At 45.2% G+C, this 15,337-nt stretch overlaps 1 protein-coding gene across 1 annotated transcript in view; it reads left to right on the top strand.

Moving 5' to 3' along the window:
- The first annotated feature begins 317 nt into the window (after positions 1 to 317).
- bcar1 (BCAR1 scaffold protein, Cas family member) overlaps positions 318 to 15,337 on the top strand; it is a 204,296-nt gene continuing 189,276 nt past the window's right edge. Inside the window, 1 exon segment of the mRNA XM_055648465.1 lies at positions 318 to 901. Coding sequence (XP_055504440.1) covers positions 890 to 901 — 12 coding nt within the window. The 5' untranslated portion in view covers positions 318 to 889.

Here is a 15,337-nt window from a genome sequence, read left to right as displayed (position 1 = left end):
TAACTTTTACTGATTGTACACCCCCTTGTCACCTTCCCCACAGCTAACAATGAACCATTCCTTGACATTTTCTTTGATCAACGTCTCCTTTGATCTGTGGTTTTCACACCTGACCCTTCCATATCTCTCTGTCTCCCTGACTCTCAGCCTGAAGAAGAGTCTCGACCCGCAACGTCACCAGTCCCGTCTCCCCAGAGATGCTGCCTGTCCCCCTGAGCTACTCCAGCTTTTTATTTTCTATCTCCGCCTTGAATTGGGTCGAAGTCCCGGCGCCTGCGCTCTGTCTTTAAGGTGAAGTTGCCGATTTCGTCATTGAATAAGCGGGGGTGGGAAAGGAGCGAGAGAGACGGAGACTCTGGGACCTAGTGGCGCTACTCGCCGAGGAATCGGTCTCAGGCGCAGCCCCCAACATCAGCAAACCCCCCCAGGCCAGAAGTTGTTTAAAAAAATCAGTGTTTAATTTGCAGATCTGCAAGGAGAAGAGGAGAGGGGAAAATAAGAGGGAGGAAGGAAGAGAGAGAGAGAGAGAGAGAGAGGCTGACAGCAGGGGGAGGACACAAGGGGAGAGAAAGAGAAGGCGAGTGGAAATTAACCAGGGCAGAGTTTGCTCGGCTCCCGGCTCCAGGATTCATGTCCGCGGCTGCAGGAAGGTGTAGCTGACCGCCGGCTGCCCGCACATCACAGCGGCCGTTGTCTGCAACTTGAGCGCTGGGTGACAGTCAATCCGTGGCCGAAGAGAGAGGGGGACATGGCATCCAGCTGATCGAGAGAGGGGAGGAACAGGAAAAGCAGGCAGGCAGGCACCCCGCCGCCGCCGCTGGAAACTAGCGTGAAACCCGCTGCAAAATCAACCTTTCACCGGGCAAGCGGGACACACGAACAGCGGGAGATGTCTGTGCCAGTAAGTAATGTCTGGAGAGGGGCATTGGGAGGGCGTGAGTGTGTCTGTGTCCGTGTGTGTGTGTGTATGTGGCTGTGTCCGTCTCTGTGTGTGTGTGTGTGGCTGTGTGTGTGTATGTGGCTGTGTCCGTCTCTGTGTGTGTATATGGCTGTATCCGTCTGTGTGTGTGTATGTGGCTGTGTCCGTCTGTGTGTCTGTGTGTATGTGGCTGTGTGTGTATGTGTGTGTGGCTGTGTCCGTCTGTGTGTGTTGGTGCAGTATTAGCACAACAAGGGTTTATTTGGATTTTCAAACTCTGTTTCCGTTCCTGATTTTCCAACGAGTGTTTGTTTTCCTATATAATTTCTTTTAACGCTTCGAGTGTTTGTGGTACGGGCTTGGTAACGTTAGCTCTAGGCTTTTGGAGCCGGCAACGCGGTCTCCCCACTGTGTGTGTGTGTATATCTGTACATAAGGTGGACACAAATTGCTGGAATAACTCAGCGGGGCAGGCAGCATTTCTGGAGAGAAGGAATGGGTGACGTTTCGGTTCAGGGTCTCGACCTGAAACGCCACCCCTTCCTTCTCTTCTGAGATGCTGCCTGTCCCGTTGAGCTACTCCAGCATTTTGTGTCCACCTTCGATTTAAACCAGCACCTGCAGTTCCTTCGTGTGTGTGTGTGTGTATGTATATATATGTGTGTGTGTGTGTGTATGTATATATGTGTATATATGTGTGTGTATATATATATATATGTGTGTATATATACATATATATGATATTATATGTATATATTTATATATATATATATATATATATTATATGTGTGTGATAATGTCCCGGGCCCCAGTTGGAATGGATATTGTCGCTTCTGTAAGCGGTGAAGTCCATGCTCACACAGAAGGATGGTCGCGGCCAAAACACACGCCAGCTGTTAATTCGCTGCTTTTTTTTAAGAGAGGGGGGAAGGGACTTGGCGAATCGTTTCTCTCGGACTGTAATGCGCAGAATGTTTACAAATGTGACGGGGAACAACTTTTTCTTTATTGATCCTCCTTTCGTTTAATTCCCACTCAAACTGTTATCGCTGTGGAATAATCTGTGCACTATTCTGTAGCGAATTTTCTGCTGCGGGAAATACTGAGTGGTGCAGCGGCAGGGACCCGAGTTCGATCCTGACCTCGGGTGCTGTCTGTACGGAGTTTGCACGTTCTCCCTGTGACCGCGTGGTTTTTCTCCGGGAGCTCCAGTTTCCCTCCACACTCCAAACATGCAGGTTTGTAAGTTAATTGCCTTCGGTAACAATTGACGTGCAGGTCAGAATATGTATCTACATTGTGTAGCCAATTTGGGAATTGGCAGGAAATCTAAAAGTGCCCTTGTTGTGTTTTGATTGCAAGATACAACTTGGAAATAGGCCCTTTGATCACCTGTCCACACTAGTTCTACCTTATCCCAGTTTTACATCCACTCCCTACACACTGGAGGGCAATTTTACAGAAACCAATTAACCTACAAACCCGCATGTCTTTGGGATGTGGGTGGAAACTGGAGCATCCGGAGAGAACCCATGCGGTCACAGGGAGAACATGCAAACTCCACACAGACAGTAACCGAGGCCAGGATCAAACTCTCGCGCTGTGAGGCAGTAGCTCTATCTGCTGCATCACTGCGCCTAATGTACCTGCTGCCCTTGGTCTTCTGTGGATTGAAGGTCATGCCGACCAATATTTAATTGGCTCAAGTCTAACTCTCTCTCACACACACACACACACACACACACACACACACACACACACACACACACACACATATATATATATACACACACACACACACACACACACACACACACAGTGAACGGTGTGAAAGTCGCCTTTGTCCGATATGGAATTATTTTTCTGTTACATGATTGTCCAATGTTTGGATTGTGTACATCGTATCTGAGAGAGTGGCACAGGTTGAACGAGCAAGTTCTAATGACAGAAGCTCGATCAAAATGGCCAAGCTCTGCATTGCTGGTCTGTCTTTCACTGTGAGCTGGGACAAAGACAGGATGCGATGTCTTCGTCATGTGTGCAACACAGTCTTGAGATTCCATCTCCAGTTGATCTCATATGGAACTTGCCGAGGCTCTATAAGGCACTGGTTAGACCGCATTTGGAGTTTTGGGCCCCATATATGAGGAAGGATCAGATTCAGATTCAGATTCAATTTTAATTGTCATTGTCAGTGTACAGTACAGAGACAACGAAATGCATTTAGCATCTCCCTTGAAGAGCGACATAGCAAACGATTAGAATAAAAAAAATAAATAATAAGCCTTTGTCCGGTATTGGCAATTACGTTGTTTTAGAGTGACAGCCGCCGGAAAGAAGCTGTACCTGACCTTGGTCCAATGTAGCGCCTGGATGTGTACATCGTATCTTGAGAGAGTGGCAGACAGGTTGACGAGCAAGTTCTAATTTTCACCACAGCAATGCCTTCGATCGGAAAGAGCAGTTGCCATACCGTACTGTGATGCAGTTGGTAAGGATGCTCTCGATGGTGCAGCGGTAGAAGTGGATCTGAGGAGACAGATGGACCTTCTTCAGTCTTCTCAGGAAGAAGAGACGCTGATGAGCCTTCTTGATCAGAGTAGAGGTATTGTGGGTCCAAGAGAGGTCATCGGAGATGTTGACTCCCAGGAACAAGCTGCGTTCCATTCCGTCCCGTTCGTGGATGGGGGTGTGTGTGTGCAACTACAATGAGTCCTTGAGAGGTTGTTCATCTCCAAGTTGATCTAGGCCATATGGAATCACCGTTGTATCTTGCCGAGATGCTCTTAGTACCAGTACAGGTGTGCAGTCTGGTGAAGAGGGAGTAGGAGGAGGGGGCCAGCACATGAGGAACGCCGGTGTTCAGGGTGAGGGTTGAAGAGGTGTGCTTGTCTAACCTCACAGACTGGGGTCTGTTGGTTAGAAAGTCCAGTATCCAGTTGCATGTGCTGGTATTGGAGGTGGTCCAGGGGACGTTTAATGGAGTGATGTCAGCAATGATTGGGCTAACATATGATGAGCGTTTGACGGCACTGGGCCTGTACTTGCTGGAATTTAGAAGGATGAGGGGTGACCTCATTGAAACTTACAGAATAGTGAAAGGCCTCGATAGAGTGGATGTGGAGAGGATGATTCTGTTAGAGGAAGAGTCTAGAGCCAGAGACCATAACCTCAGAATAAAAGGACATACCTTTAGAGAGACGATGAGGAGGGATTTCTTTAGTCAGAAGGTGGTGAATCTGTGGAATTCGTTGCCACAGAAGGCTGTGGGGGACAAGTCAATGGATATTTTTATGGTGGAGATTGACAGATTCTTGATTGGTACGGGTGTCGGGGGTTATGGGGCGAAGGCAGGGGAATGGGGATGAAAGGGAAAGATAGATCAACCATGATTTAATGGCAGGGTAGAGTATCTTTTTACAAACCATGTTCTCGGGGTATCTAAATCTAAATTTGATTAGTTATTTAAGTTATGACATCGGATGGAAGCTGCGTACCAAATCTCATTGCGCTTATGTGCAATGACAATAAAATATAATATTATTGTTATGGGCCAAATGGCCTAATTCTGCTCCTAAAACTTATGACCTTGGCGATAGCATTGCTCCGCTAATTACGGGACCCTTGCCATAATCGGAGAGCGCCCAGTGGAATGTGGTTGAATTCCTGATGATAATCCGTAAGGCTGGGAATAGAGTGGATGTGGAGAGGATGTTTCCACTAGTGGGAGAGTCTAGTACCAGAAGCCATAGCCTGAGGATCTTGAGAAAGGAGATGAGGAGGAATTCTACTCCCAGAACCTATGAACTTACGAACGATGTAATTCCTGAAATTGCATAATCCATGCAAATCTGATTGAAGTCAAACAGAATTGAGGTGACGGGGATGATGAGTTTTAATGCCTCTGAGAAATGGCTCTGCATATGCAGACCTGGAATACTCACAGGTTCTCTTGTAAGTGAAAACTGTTTGCCTGTTGTTGGAACAGATGCTGCTGCAAGCATTGAAGAATTGCTCCTGTGGTCCCGTGAGAGCCCAGTGCTACTGTTCTGCCACCAGAAGCTCTCTTTAAAATGTACTGATCACTGTTGGTACTCTCTGTTCTAAGAAAATGGCAGAAAGTAACATGTCACTGAATTAAATACATATGAATTCATGAGTTGAACAATGGGTCCTTTTTGTACACAGATAGCTGCAGTTGTAGTCATTACACAGTCATGGAAACGGGTTATTTGGCCAACAAGCCCCATTCTAAGCTGGTCCCATTTGCCTGCTGTTCACCCACATCTCTCCAAACCTTTCCTTGCAGTTGTACAGGGTCTTGGTGAGACCACACCTGGAGTATTGCGTACAGTTTTGGTCTCCTAATCCGAGGAAAGACATTCTTGCCATAGAGGGACTACAGAGAAGGTTCACCAGACTGATTCCTGGGATGTCAGTACTTTCATATGAAGAAAGACTGGATAGACTCGGTTTGTACTCGCTAGAATTTAGAAGATTGAGGGGGGATCTTATTGAAAGTTACAAAATTCTTAAGGGGTTGGACAGGCTAGATGCAGGAAGATTGTTCCCGATGTTGGGGAAGGCCAGAACAAGGAGTCACAGTTTAAGGATAAGGGGAAAGTCTTTTAGAACCGAGATGAGAAAAACATTTTTCACCCAGAGTGGTGAATCTGTGGAATTCTCTGCCACAGAGGGTAGTTGAGGCCAGTTCATTGGCTATATTTAAGAGGGAGTTAGATGTGGCCCTTGTGGCTAAAGGGACCAGGGGGTATGGAGAGAAGGCAGGAACAGGATACTGAGTTGGATGATCAGCCTTGATCATATTGAATGGCGGTGCAGGCTCGAAGGGCCGAATGTCCTACTCCTGCACCTATTTTCTATGTTTCTATGTTTCCTGTCCATGTACTTGTCCAAATGTATTTTAAGTGTTGTTATTGTACCTGCCTCAGTTACTTTTGGCAGCTTGTTCCATATACCCACCACTCTCTGTGCGGGAAAAAATGCCCCTCAGGTGCTTCTTTACACTCTCATCTTAAACCTATACCTTCTAGTTCTTGATTCTCCTACCATGGGGGAAAAGACTCTAGGATTCCTCTCATGAATTGATGCATTTCTATTAGACCCCTCCTCAGCCTCCTGCTCTCCAAGGAATAAAGTCCCAGCCTCCAGTGATTCAAGGAAAAAAGTTGACCTTTCCCAAAAGCTGATGCCTTTGAATCTTGGCAACATCTTCATAAAAATTCTCTACTCTCTTTCCAGTTTAACGGCATCTTTCCTATAGCAGGGTGACCAAAGCTGAACACAATACAGCAATTGTGGTCACACCAATGTCTTGTACAATTGTAACATAACATTCCAACTTATGAAGAAGGGTCTCGACCCGAAACGTCACCCATTCCTTCGCTCCATCGAAGCTGCCTCACCCGCTGAGTTTCTCCAGCATTGTTGTCTACCTTTGATTGTTCCAGCATCTGCAGTTCCTTCTTAAACATTCCAACTTCCATATTCATTTCCCGGATTGATGGAGTCCAGTGTGTCATAGCCTTCTTCACCACCCCATCTACCTGTGATGCCACTTTCAGGGAACTGTGTACATGTAGTCCTAGATCCTTCTGCTCTACAACACTCCCAAGGGCCCCACCATTCACTGTGAAGGTCTGTCCTTGTTTAACATTCCTAAAATGCAACACCTCACACTGATCTGAATTAAACTCTGACAGCCATTTTTCAGCCCATTTGCCCAGCTGACAAATGAATCCTGTTGTAATTCTTGAAAACCATCTTCACTGTCAATGTTGCCACTTAAGAGTCATCTGCAAACTTACTAATCATGCCTGCTTTTCCACACCAGAAATTTGTTCTGATCTGGAGTGCAGGTTATTAGAGGCAGATTTAATAGTAACTTTCAAAAGGAAGTTGAATATATATTTGGAAAAGGGGGAAAAATTCAGGGTGCTGGAACTAAATATTGATGTGGAAGTTGGTGGATAGCAGAAGCATGATAGACCGAATAATTAGGTTTATTGAAGTACAGTGAAAAGCTTGGCTTTGTGTTCTATCCAAACAGATCAGATTAGTTTAGTTTAGAGATACAGTGTGGAAACAGGCCCTTCGGCCCATCTAGTCCGCGCCGGCCTGCGATCCCTGAACATTAACACTATCTACATACATTAGGACCTGTTTACATTCATACTAAGCCAATTAACCTACAAACCTGTATGTATTTGGAGTGTAGGAGGAAACCGGAGAAAAGCCACGCAGGTCACGGGCAGAACGCACAAACTCCATACAGACAGCACCCGTGGTCAGGATCGAACCTGGATCTCTGCGCTGGAAGCCAGCAACTATACTGCTGCTCCATCGTGCTGCCCTAACATACCAGATAGAGATAGATATGCCATACATAGATACAATTAGTTTAAACTAAAGTACAATAGATAGTGCAACGGGGAAGATACAGAGTGCAGAATATAGCTCTTGCAGAAGATAGACACAAAATGCTGGAGTAATTCACTGGGACAGGCAGCATCTCTGGAGAGAAGGGATGGGTGAAGTTTTGGGTTTTCAGTCTGAAGAAGCGCCTCGACCCGAAACGCCACCCATTCCTTCCCTCCAGAGATGCTGCCTGTCCCGCTGAGTTTCTACCTTTGATTAAACCAGTGTCTGCAGTTCCTTCCTGCACAGTGATCTTGCAGAATATAGTTCTCAGCATTGTAATTCCTCAGCCAATGTCCAATATCCTCTATGCGGTTGCAGTGAATCAAACAGTGCCCGAGCTTATGGAATAAGGTACAGTACCATAACATTCTATAAGGGTGATAGCCAGTACGTTTGGAAGTTTGGGAAAATGAAAATAAACACAGAACTGTATCATCAGGTGCAGTTAGATTTTATTTTGAACTTTGTTCCCTGTTGCAATCTTCTGCAGAAATTGCCTTTTAGACTGGACTTCTGTGCCATTTTTTTTTTTCAAGAATATTAACAGGATTTTTAGTTACCGAGAGATTGCTTTTCTACAGTGCTGGTAAATTCTCACCGGCTCTGCAAATGCTCAGAAAGTGATTACAAAGCAATCTAACGCAGGTCTGGCGACACACATTCATACTGCCACTACCATTGTGCAAAATAAACCATCTTGTTCACTTCGTGGATCCCATGCATTTTATCTCATCCAACACATTGCAAGTTTCAAAACATTTATTTTCCAATTGTCCATGCTATAAAGGAGCTCGCTAGCGGCTGATTGCAAGGCCACGCTTAATGTCGCAGCCCTGCAGATCAAAATGTCCTCTGCTAATCTCAGTTATGAACTATATGTTGTGTTAGTAAAGACACAGAGTGCTGGAGTAACTCAGCGGGTCAGGCAGCATCCCTGGAGAACATGGATAGTTGATGAGTAGGGTTGGGATCCTTCTTCAGACTGTTGCTGCCTGACCTGCTGAGTTACTCCAGCATTTTGTGTCTTTCCTTGCACCTGCAGTTCTTTGTTTCTATATGACGTGTTACCTGATCTTGACCATTAGCACCAACCAAAGTCATCCAGCAAGATTCCTGTACCTATTCGACATTAGACTTTAGAGATGCAGTGTGGAAACAGACCTTTAGACCAATAATCACCCCGTACACTAGCGCCATTCTACACACTCGGGACAAGTTACAATTCACAGAAGCCAATGAACCTACAAACTGCTCTTCTTTTGGATGAGGTAGGAAACTGGAGCATCTGTGGGAAACCCACGTCGTCACAGTGAGAACATGCAAACTCCACACAGACAGCACCCGAGGTCAGGACTGAACCGGGGTCTCTGCCTCCATGAGGCAGCGTCTACGCCACCATGCAACCCTCTTGCTGAGATTGTAGTGAAGAGATTAAAGGACGAGACATGTATTACAATTCAACCTGACTGATGATCAGAGATGTAGATTCCTGCCCCTGATCATTAACCAGACTCAGACATGGACAATGAACACTTAACTATGGGACTGGACATCAGCACCAGCACAGAGCCTTAGTAAGGAAGGGTAGAGGAGAATGAAAGGGGTGGATCATAAAGAGAGCTTGCGTTTAGCTAACAATATTCAAGTCCTCAAGGTGTTTCACATCCAGTGATTTTTTTGTTCCCCATTGCAGTCATCATCATTAGATAATATTACAGGTAATGAATGTTTAATATAATGGAGATTGTGAATATTGCAAAGTTTTATATTACGAGTGCTGTGGTGTATAGTTTAGAGATACAGTGTTGATACAGACCCTTCGGTCCACCGAGCCCGTGCCGACCAGCAATCCCCGCACACCAACACTCTCATACACACACTAGGGACACCAGCCACTTAGACTATAGAATATAAACGTATTTTTACACTGCGTCTCATCCCAATAAAACGGTGTGCTCATTGATGTGATTACATAGCTTCATTAAAGGCAATCTTTGGTGATATCTAATAAAACATGAAGCATAATGTTAAAGATAAGGCACACGTACAAGATAAAATAAGTCAAGTCAAGTCAAGTTTATTTGTCACATACACATACGAGATGTGCAGTGAAATGAAAGTGGCAATGCTCGCGGACTTTTGTGCAAAAGGCAAACAAAACAACCAAACAAATTATAAACACAATCATAACACACATATGTCCGATGGAGATCAAACATTCTCCCTGTATCTAAGAGCAGAACTAGCCATTAGTTTCAGCAAACGTTTAAATCCAATCTTAGTAGTTTATAAGCAACAGATTATTGACTACAGATCTCTTGTAAAGGGGCTGGTTCCCATCACAATGTGAAGTGCTGGTTTAGGCCTTGTTGCTTCAGTACATTTAGATAGCCACCCTTTGCCATCCATGTTGTCTCTGCACATACAGGTATAGTTAGACCTGAGGTACACAAAAATGCTGGAGAAACTCAGCGGGTGCAGCAGCATCTATGGAGGGAAGGAAATCGGCAACGTTTCGGGCCAAAACCCTTGTTCAGTTATACTTATATTTATAGTTAGACCTGCCCTGACACCCCAGTATTGTCTGGGATCAGGTGCGATACTTCGTTGGGATCCAGCATTTTGTCCCGAAACGTCACCTATTCCTTTTCTCCAGAGCCTGATCCGCTGAGTTAATCCAACAGTTTGTGTCTATCTTTGGCGGGGGAACTCAGCGAGTCAGGAAGCTTCTCTGGAAGGAAAAGGATGGGTGACGTTTTGAGTCGGGACCATTCTTCAGAGTTTTCAGAGTCACCCATCCTTTTTCTCCAGAGATGCTGCCCGACCCGCCGAGTTATTCCAGCATTTTGTGTCAATTTATACTTTAATTATATATATATAGGAAGGAACTACAGATGCTGGTTTAAACCGAAGATAGACACAGAAAGCAGGAGTAACTCAGCGGGTCAGACTTGGGCAGCGTACAATCTATATCTCTTGTTTCTGGGGGTGCAGCATCGGTTTACAAGGTTAAGGGAGTGCAGTGTAGGTTTACAAGGTTAATTCCCGGGATGGCGGGACTGTCATATGCTGAGAGAATGGAGCAGCTGGGCTTGTACACTCTGGAGTTTAGAAGGATGAGAGGGCATCTCATTGAAACATATAAGATTGTTAAGGGCTTGGACACGCTAGAGGCAGGAAACATGTTCCCGATGTTGGGGGAGACCAGAACCAGGGGCCACAGTTTAAGAATAAGGAGTAAGCCATTTAGAACGGAGACGAGGAAACATTTTTTCTCACAGAGAGTGGTGTGTCTGTGGAATTCTCTGCCTCAGAGGGTGGTGGAGGCAGGTTCTCTGGATGCTTTCAAGAGAGAGCTAGATAGGGCTCTTAAATATAGCAGAGTCGGGGGATATAGGGAGAAGGCAGTAATGGGGTACTGATTGGGGATGATCGGCCATGATCACAATGAATGGCGGCACTGGCTCGAAGGGCCGAATGGCCTACTCCTGCACCTATTGTCTATTGTTTCCATTGTCCTTGATTCTCAGTCTGAAGAAGGGTCTTGACCCGAAACGTCACCCATTCCTTTTCTCCAGGGATGCTGCCTGACCCGTTGAGTTACTCCAGCATTTTGTGTCTATCGATACTTGCATTATGGCATGTCCTTGAATTTTTTTTCTGGTGAAGATACCTTCAGCATACAATAGCTCTGAGTTAGAGACACAACATTTTTGGAGAATGTTTCATAACCTATTATTAGATATTGGCTAACAGCTTTATTGATCCTTTTATCATTACCATGTATACTCTATTACGTTATGTTCAGCCATTTATTGAACTCTTGCCCTGTGTTAAGTGCTTCCCTGTGAATTCCTTGCTTATTCTTTTTGCCTCTGTGGATGAACTGTAAATATTTTCACTTATTTCTTCTGAAGAGTTTTAAGAGCAAAGATCTCTTTCTAAATATAGGAGGAGGAGGCTTTATTTTAAATACTGTATATTTATTTAACAATTAAAGTCTGTCACCGCTCACAATTACTCGTGAATCATGAGTAATTTAGTGACACATTCTCTGCTCGGATGACATGGTGTTAAAAGAAGATAGACACAAAGTGCCGGAGTAACAGTGGGTCGGGCATCATCTGTGGAGAAAAGGAATAGGTGACGTTTTAGGTCCTTCAGACCCTTCAGACAGAGTCGGGTGAGAGGGAAAGTAGAAAAGGTACAAAGAAAATAAAATGAATGAGAGGTATCAAAAGAACAAATCAAAGCCAGCACTGATGATCAAGGAAAGGTGGAGCCCACAATGGTCCATTGTTGGCTGTGGAAAAGGAGATAATGAATTGACCAAATTTGTTTTGTTGAACACCTCCGCTCCGTCTGCGTTAACCTACCTGATCTCCCGGTTGCTCAGCACTTTAACTTCCCCTCCCGTTCCCAATCTGACCTTTCTATCCTGGGCCTCCCCCATTGTCAGAGTGAGGCCCAGCGCAAATTGGAGGAACCGCACGTCATATTCCCCAGCGGTATGAACATTGACTTCTCTAACTTCAAATAGCCCTTGCTTTCCCTCTCTCTCCATTCCCTCCCCCTTCCCAGTTCTCCCACCAGTTTTACTATCTCCGACTACATTCTATCTCTGTCCCGACATCAGTCTGAAGAAGGGTCTTGACCCGAAATCTCACCCATTCCTTCCCTCCAGAGATGCTACCAGTCCCGCTGAGTTACTCCAGCATTTTGTGTCTACCTTCGGTTTAAACCAGCATCTGCAGTTCTTTCCTACCCCCTTTTTTTTTTTTGGCATTACACGTGGAATGGAATTAATTGGATCTTTCGCAACGGAGCTGTGCATTTGGCTGAAGGCTGTGGATTGGAACAACAAACAAATCGTGGACTCCTGCAGCTTGCAATCTGCTTTCATTTACTGTGCTGCCTCTGCAAACACAAAAAAAAGTGTCATGTAAAACCAAACAAGCAATTCACTGAAAGCACATATTAATATTTATAAATTAAATTGCGTAAATTGTGTTTAGACACTTTTTAAAAATAGTTGGCAATGGAAGTAACGGCGTGCAGCCGAGCGTTGAGAATCCTCTGTGTTCCTCATTGTGCGTAGGTGGCAGCAAGAATTGACAAGTTGCTGAAAAAGCATTTGCGATCTTTGCCATTATAAATAGAGGCAAGGAGAATACAAGCCATGAAGTCAAGCCAGACTTATTAAAAACATCACTGGATGAACTGCAAGCAAAGCATTGCCTAATTCTGGTTGAATTGGGAGGGAAAGCGGAACAGGATTGTCGGAATAGCCCCAGCTAAGCAGAGAAACAGTGAAAGCCAGAACGTTGAACAGCAAGACCGAGAGATTAGAGGGAGATTTAATTAAGGCTTCCCACGTTTGGGGAGGTTATGTTTGGATTGTTAGTCGCAGGCTCCAAGTGCAACCTGAAGGTGAGTTACTAGCAAGAGAACTTGCAGGAAAATCAAAGAACTGCTGCTGCTGGAAACGTGATCTAGTCAAAAAATAAATGGTGGAAATGCACAGTGAGTCAGGCAGCATCTGCGGAATGAGAAACAAAATTAATGTTTCAGGTCAAAATTGGAAAAAAAAAAAAGACACGTTAGTTTTATAGCCTAGCGAGAAGTCGGAGCCAAAATATTCAACTTTGTGATAACTAGCAAAAAAAAGGAGGAATTGGTTTTATGCTGTGAGAAATGTTCTTTCTTTGTTATACTTCCTGATAAACTATGAGAGCAGATGCTTCCATAGCTTTCATAATGGAATATATTTTAAATTGTGGAAAGGAACAGGGCTTCGCCGGCAAAGGAGGGGCAAGGGGGTTTGAGTCTGTGCCGACCAGACTCAAAGGTCACGAGGTCATAGGAAGTCTTCGTATCTCTCCTTCATGCTCGAGAGTGGTCTCCGCGTACTCGAGGCCACAGCTAGGACGCGGCGGTTTTTTCAATATGTTAAAATATGCCCGCAAGTAAAAAGAGGTCGCCATGGAAAAAATTGATACTTTTTTTAACTCGTTGTAGTAGGTCGTAGTTGGTCGGCATGTTGGTCGTGGGTAATCGAGGGTAGTCGAAGGTAGTCGTAGATAGTCTTCATCATAGTCGAAGGAAATCGAAGGAGGTCGTCTTCACTCTTCACTATTCGGTGTCCAATTTTCCCGAAGTTAGTCGTAGCAAGTCGAAGCTGGTCTTCAACATAGTTGAAGGAGGTCTTCAACATGCCATTTTTTCAAACTCTTCTAAACTCGCCAATTAGGTCGCCCAAGTGGGACAGCCCCTTAATGGTGAGCATGGACTTAGCAGGTTGGAGATTTCTGGTATAATTGAGACCTTTGGATGTCTGCCCGTTCCCACCTGGTCTAGCCTGTATGTGACACGCCTCAGAGTCCATTGTGGTTGACTATTAACCCCGTTCAAGGGGAGCGCTGCCCAGCTGCATTGTGGGAAGCGAGCAGTGTTTGTTCACTGGCCTCTGGCAACAAGGTGGGTTAAGGTGAAACATGGATTGGGAACTCCTAGTTTAGTTCCTCGCGCTTACGGGATTAAATCCGCTTGGAAGAATGTTTGGAGATGGTGCAGGATGGGGTAGGATCCATCTAATCTGAGAGCAGAGTTCATTCCTCTGGAGCATTGAAGATGGTTGAGACTTTTACGGTGATTTTATTGGGCCGTGTAGAGAAAATATTTGCATTTAAGGAGCAATCCTAAACCTAAATGAGATAGAAACTAATTCTGTAAGAAGGAACTGCAGATGCTGGTTTACACGGAAGATAGACACAACATGCTGGAGTAACTCAGCGGGTCGGGCAGCATCTCTGGAGAAAAGGAATAGGTGACGTTTTGGGTCAAGACCCTTTCATCAGGCTGTGGAAGGGTCTCGACCCGAAACGTTACCCATTCCTTTCTTCCAGAGATGCTGCCTGACACGCTGAGTTTTTCCGGCATTTTGTGTCGATCTTCCATAGAAACTAATCCCCCCCCCAGTAAGGAATTTGGAAGAAGCGCCTTTTCCCAGAAAATGGTAAGAATGTGGGATTTGCTAAAGTCTTGAAGTGGTTGAGGTGAAAAACATTGATGAATTCAAGGGGAAACAACATTGATATAGCAGGAAGAAAGGAAATGGCAGAAGGATAAACAGTCAGGCTCGCATGGAGCATAAACAGTAACATTGATCTATTGGGATAGATAGACTTTTACTGTGCTATAAATTACTGGGAGTTTACTTTCCTTCTATGGTCCTTGAAGTAGCTTGATGAGTATTGAATTGAATTGAAAGATACTGCAGGGAAACAAGCCCTGAGGCCCACTGAGTCCACACCGACCATCAATCACCTGTTCACACTCCTTCAATGTTATCCCATTTTTACATCCACTCCCTACACACTAGCGTGTAGGAAGGAACTGCAGATGCTGGTCTAAACCGAAGATAGACACGAAAATCTGGAGTAACTTTCATTTCGGTCGAGAACTGAAGAAGGCCCGATATGTCGCTCATTCCTTATCTCCAGAGATGCTGCCTGTCCCGCGGAGTTACTCCAGCTTTTTGTGCCTCCCTACATGCCAGTAGCAGTTTTTAAAATATCAAGACCAATTAATCTACTAAACCTGCACGTCTGAAGAAGGGTTGCGACCCGAATCGTCACCTATCCACGTTCTCCAGAGATGCTGCCTGACCTGCTGAGTAATGCCCCTGTCCCACTTAGGAAACCTGAACGGAAACCCCTGGAGACTTTGCGCCCCACCCAAGGTTTCCGTGCGGTTCCCGGAGGTTTTTGTCAGTCTCCCTACCTGCTTCCACTACCTGCAACTACCTGCAACCTCCGGGAACCGTACGGAAACCTTGGGTGGGGCGCAAAGTCTCCAGAGGTTTCCGTTCAGGTCTCCTAAGTGGGACAGGGGCATTACTCCAGCACATTGTGTCTTACACAGGATGACTGGGTGATTATAGTGGCACAGCTGACGGTTCTGCTGCTTCAAAGCACC

Source organism: Leucoraja erinacea, chromosome 17 (assembly GCF_028641065.1).
Source record: "Leucoraja erinacea ecotype New England chromosome 17, Leri_hhj_1, whole genome shotgun sequence".
Lineage (NCBI taxonomy): Eukaryota > Metazoa > Chordata > Chondrichthyes > Rajiformes > Rajidae > Leucoraja > Leucoraja erinaceus.
The sequence above is the reverse complement of the archived record's forward strand: the minus strand, read 5'-3'. Positions and strand labels throughout refer to the sequence as shown.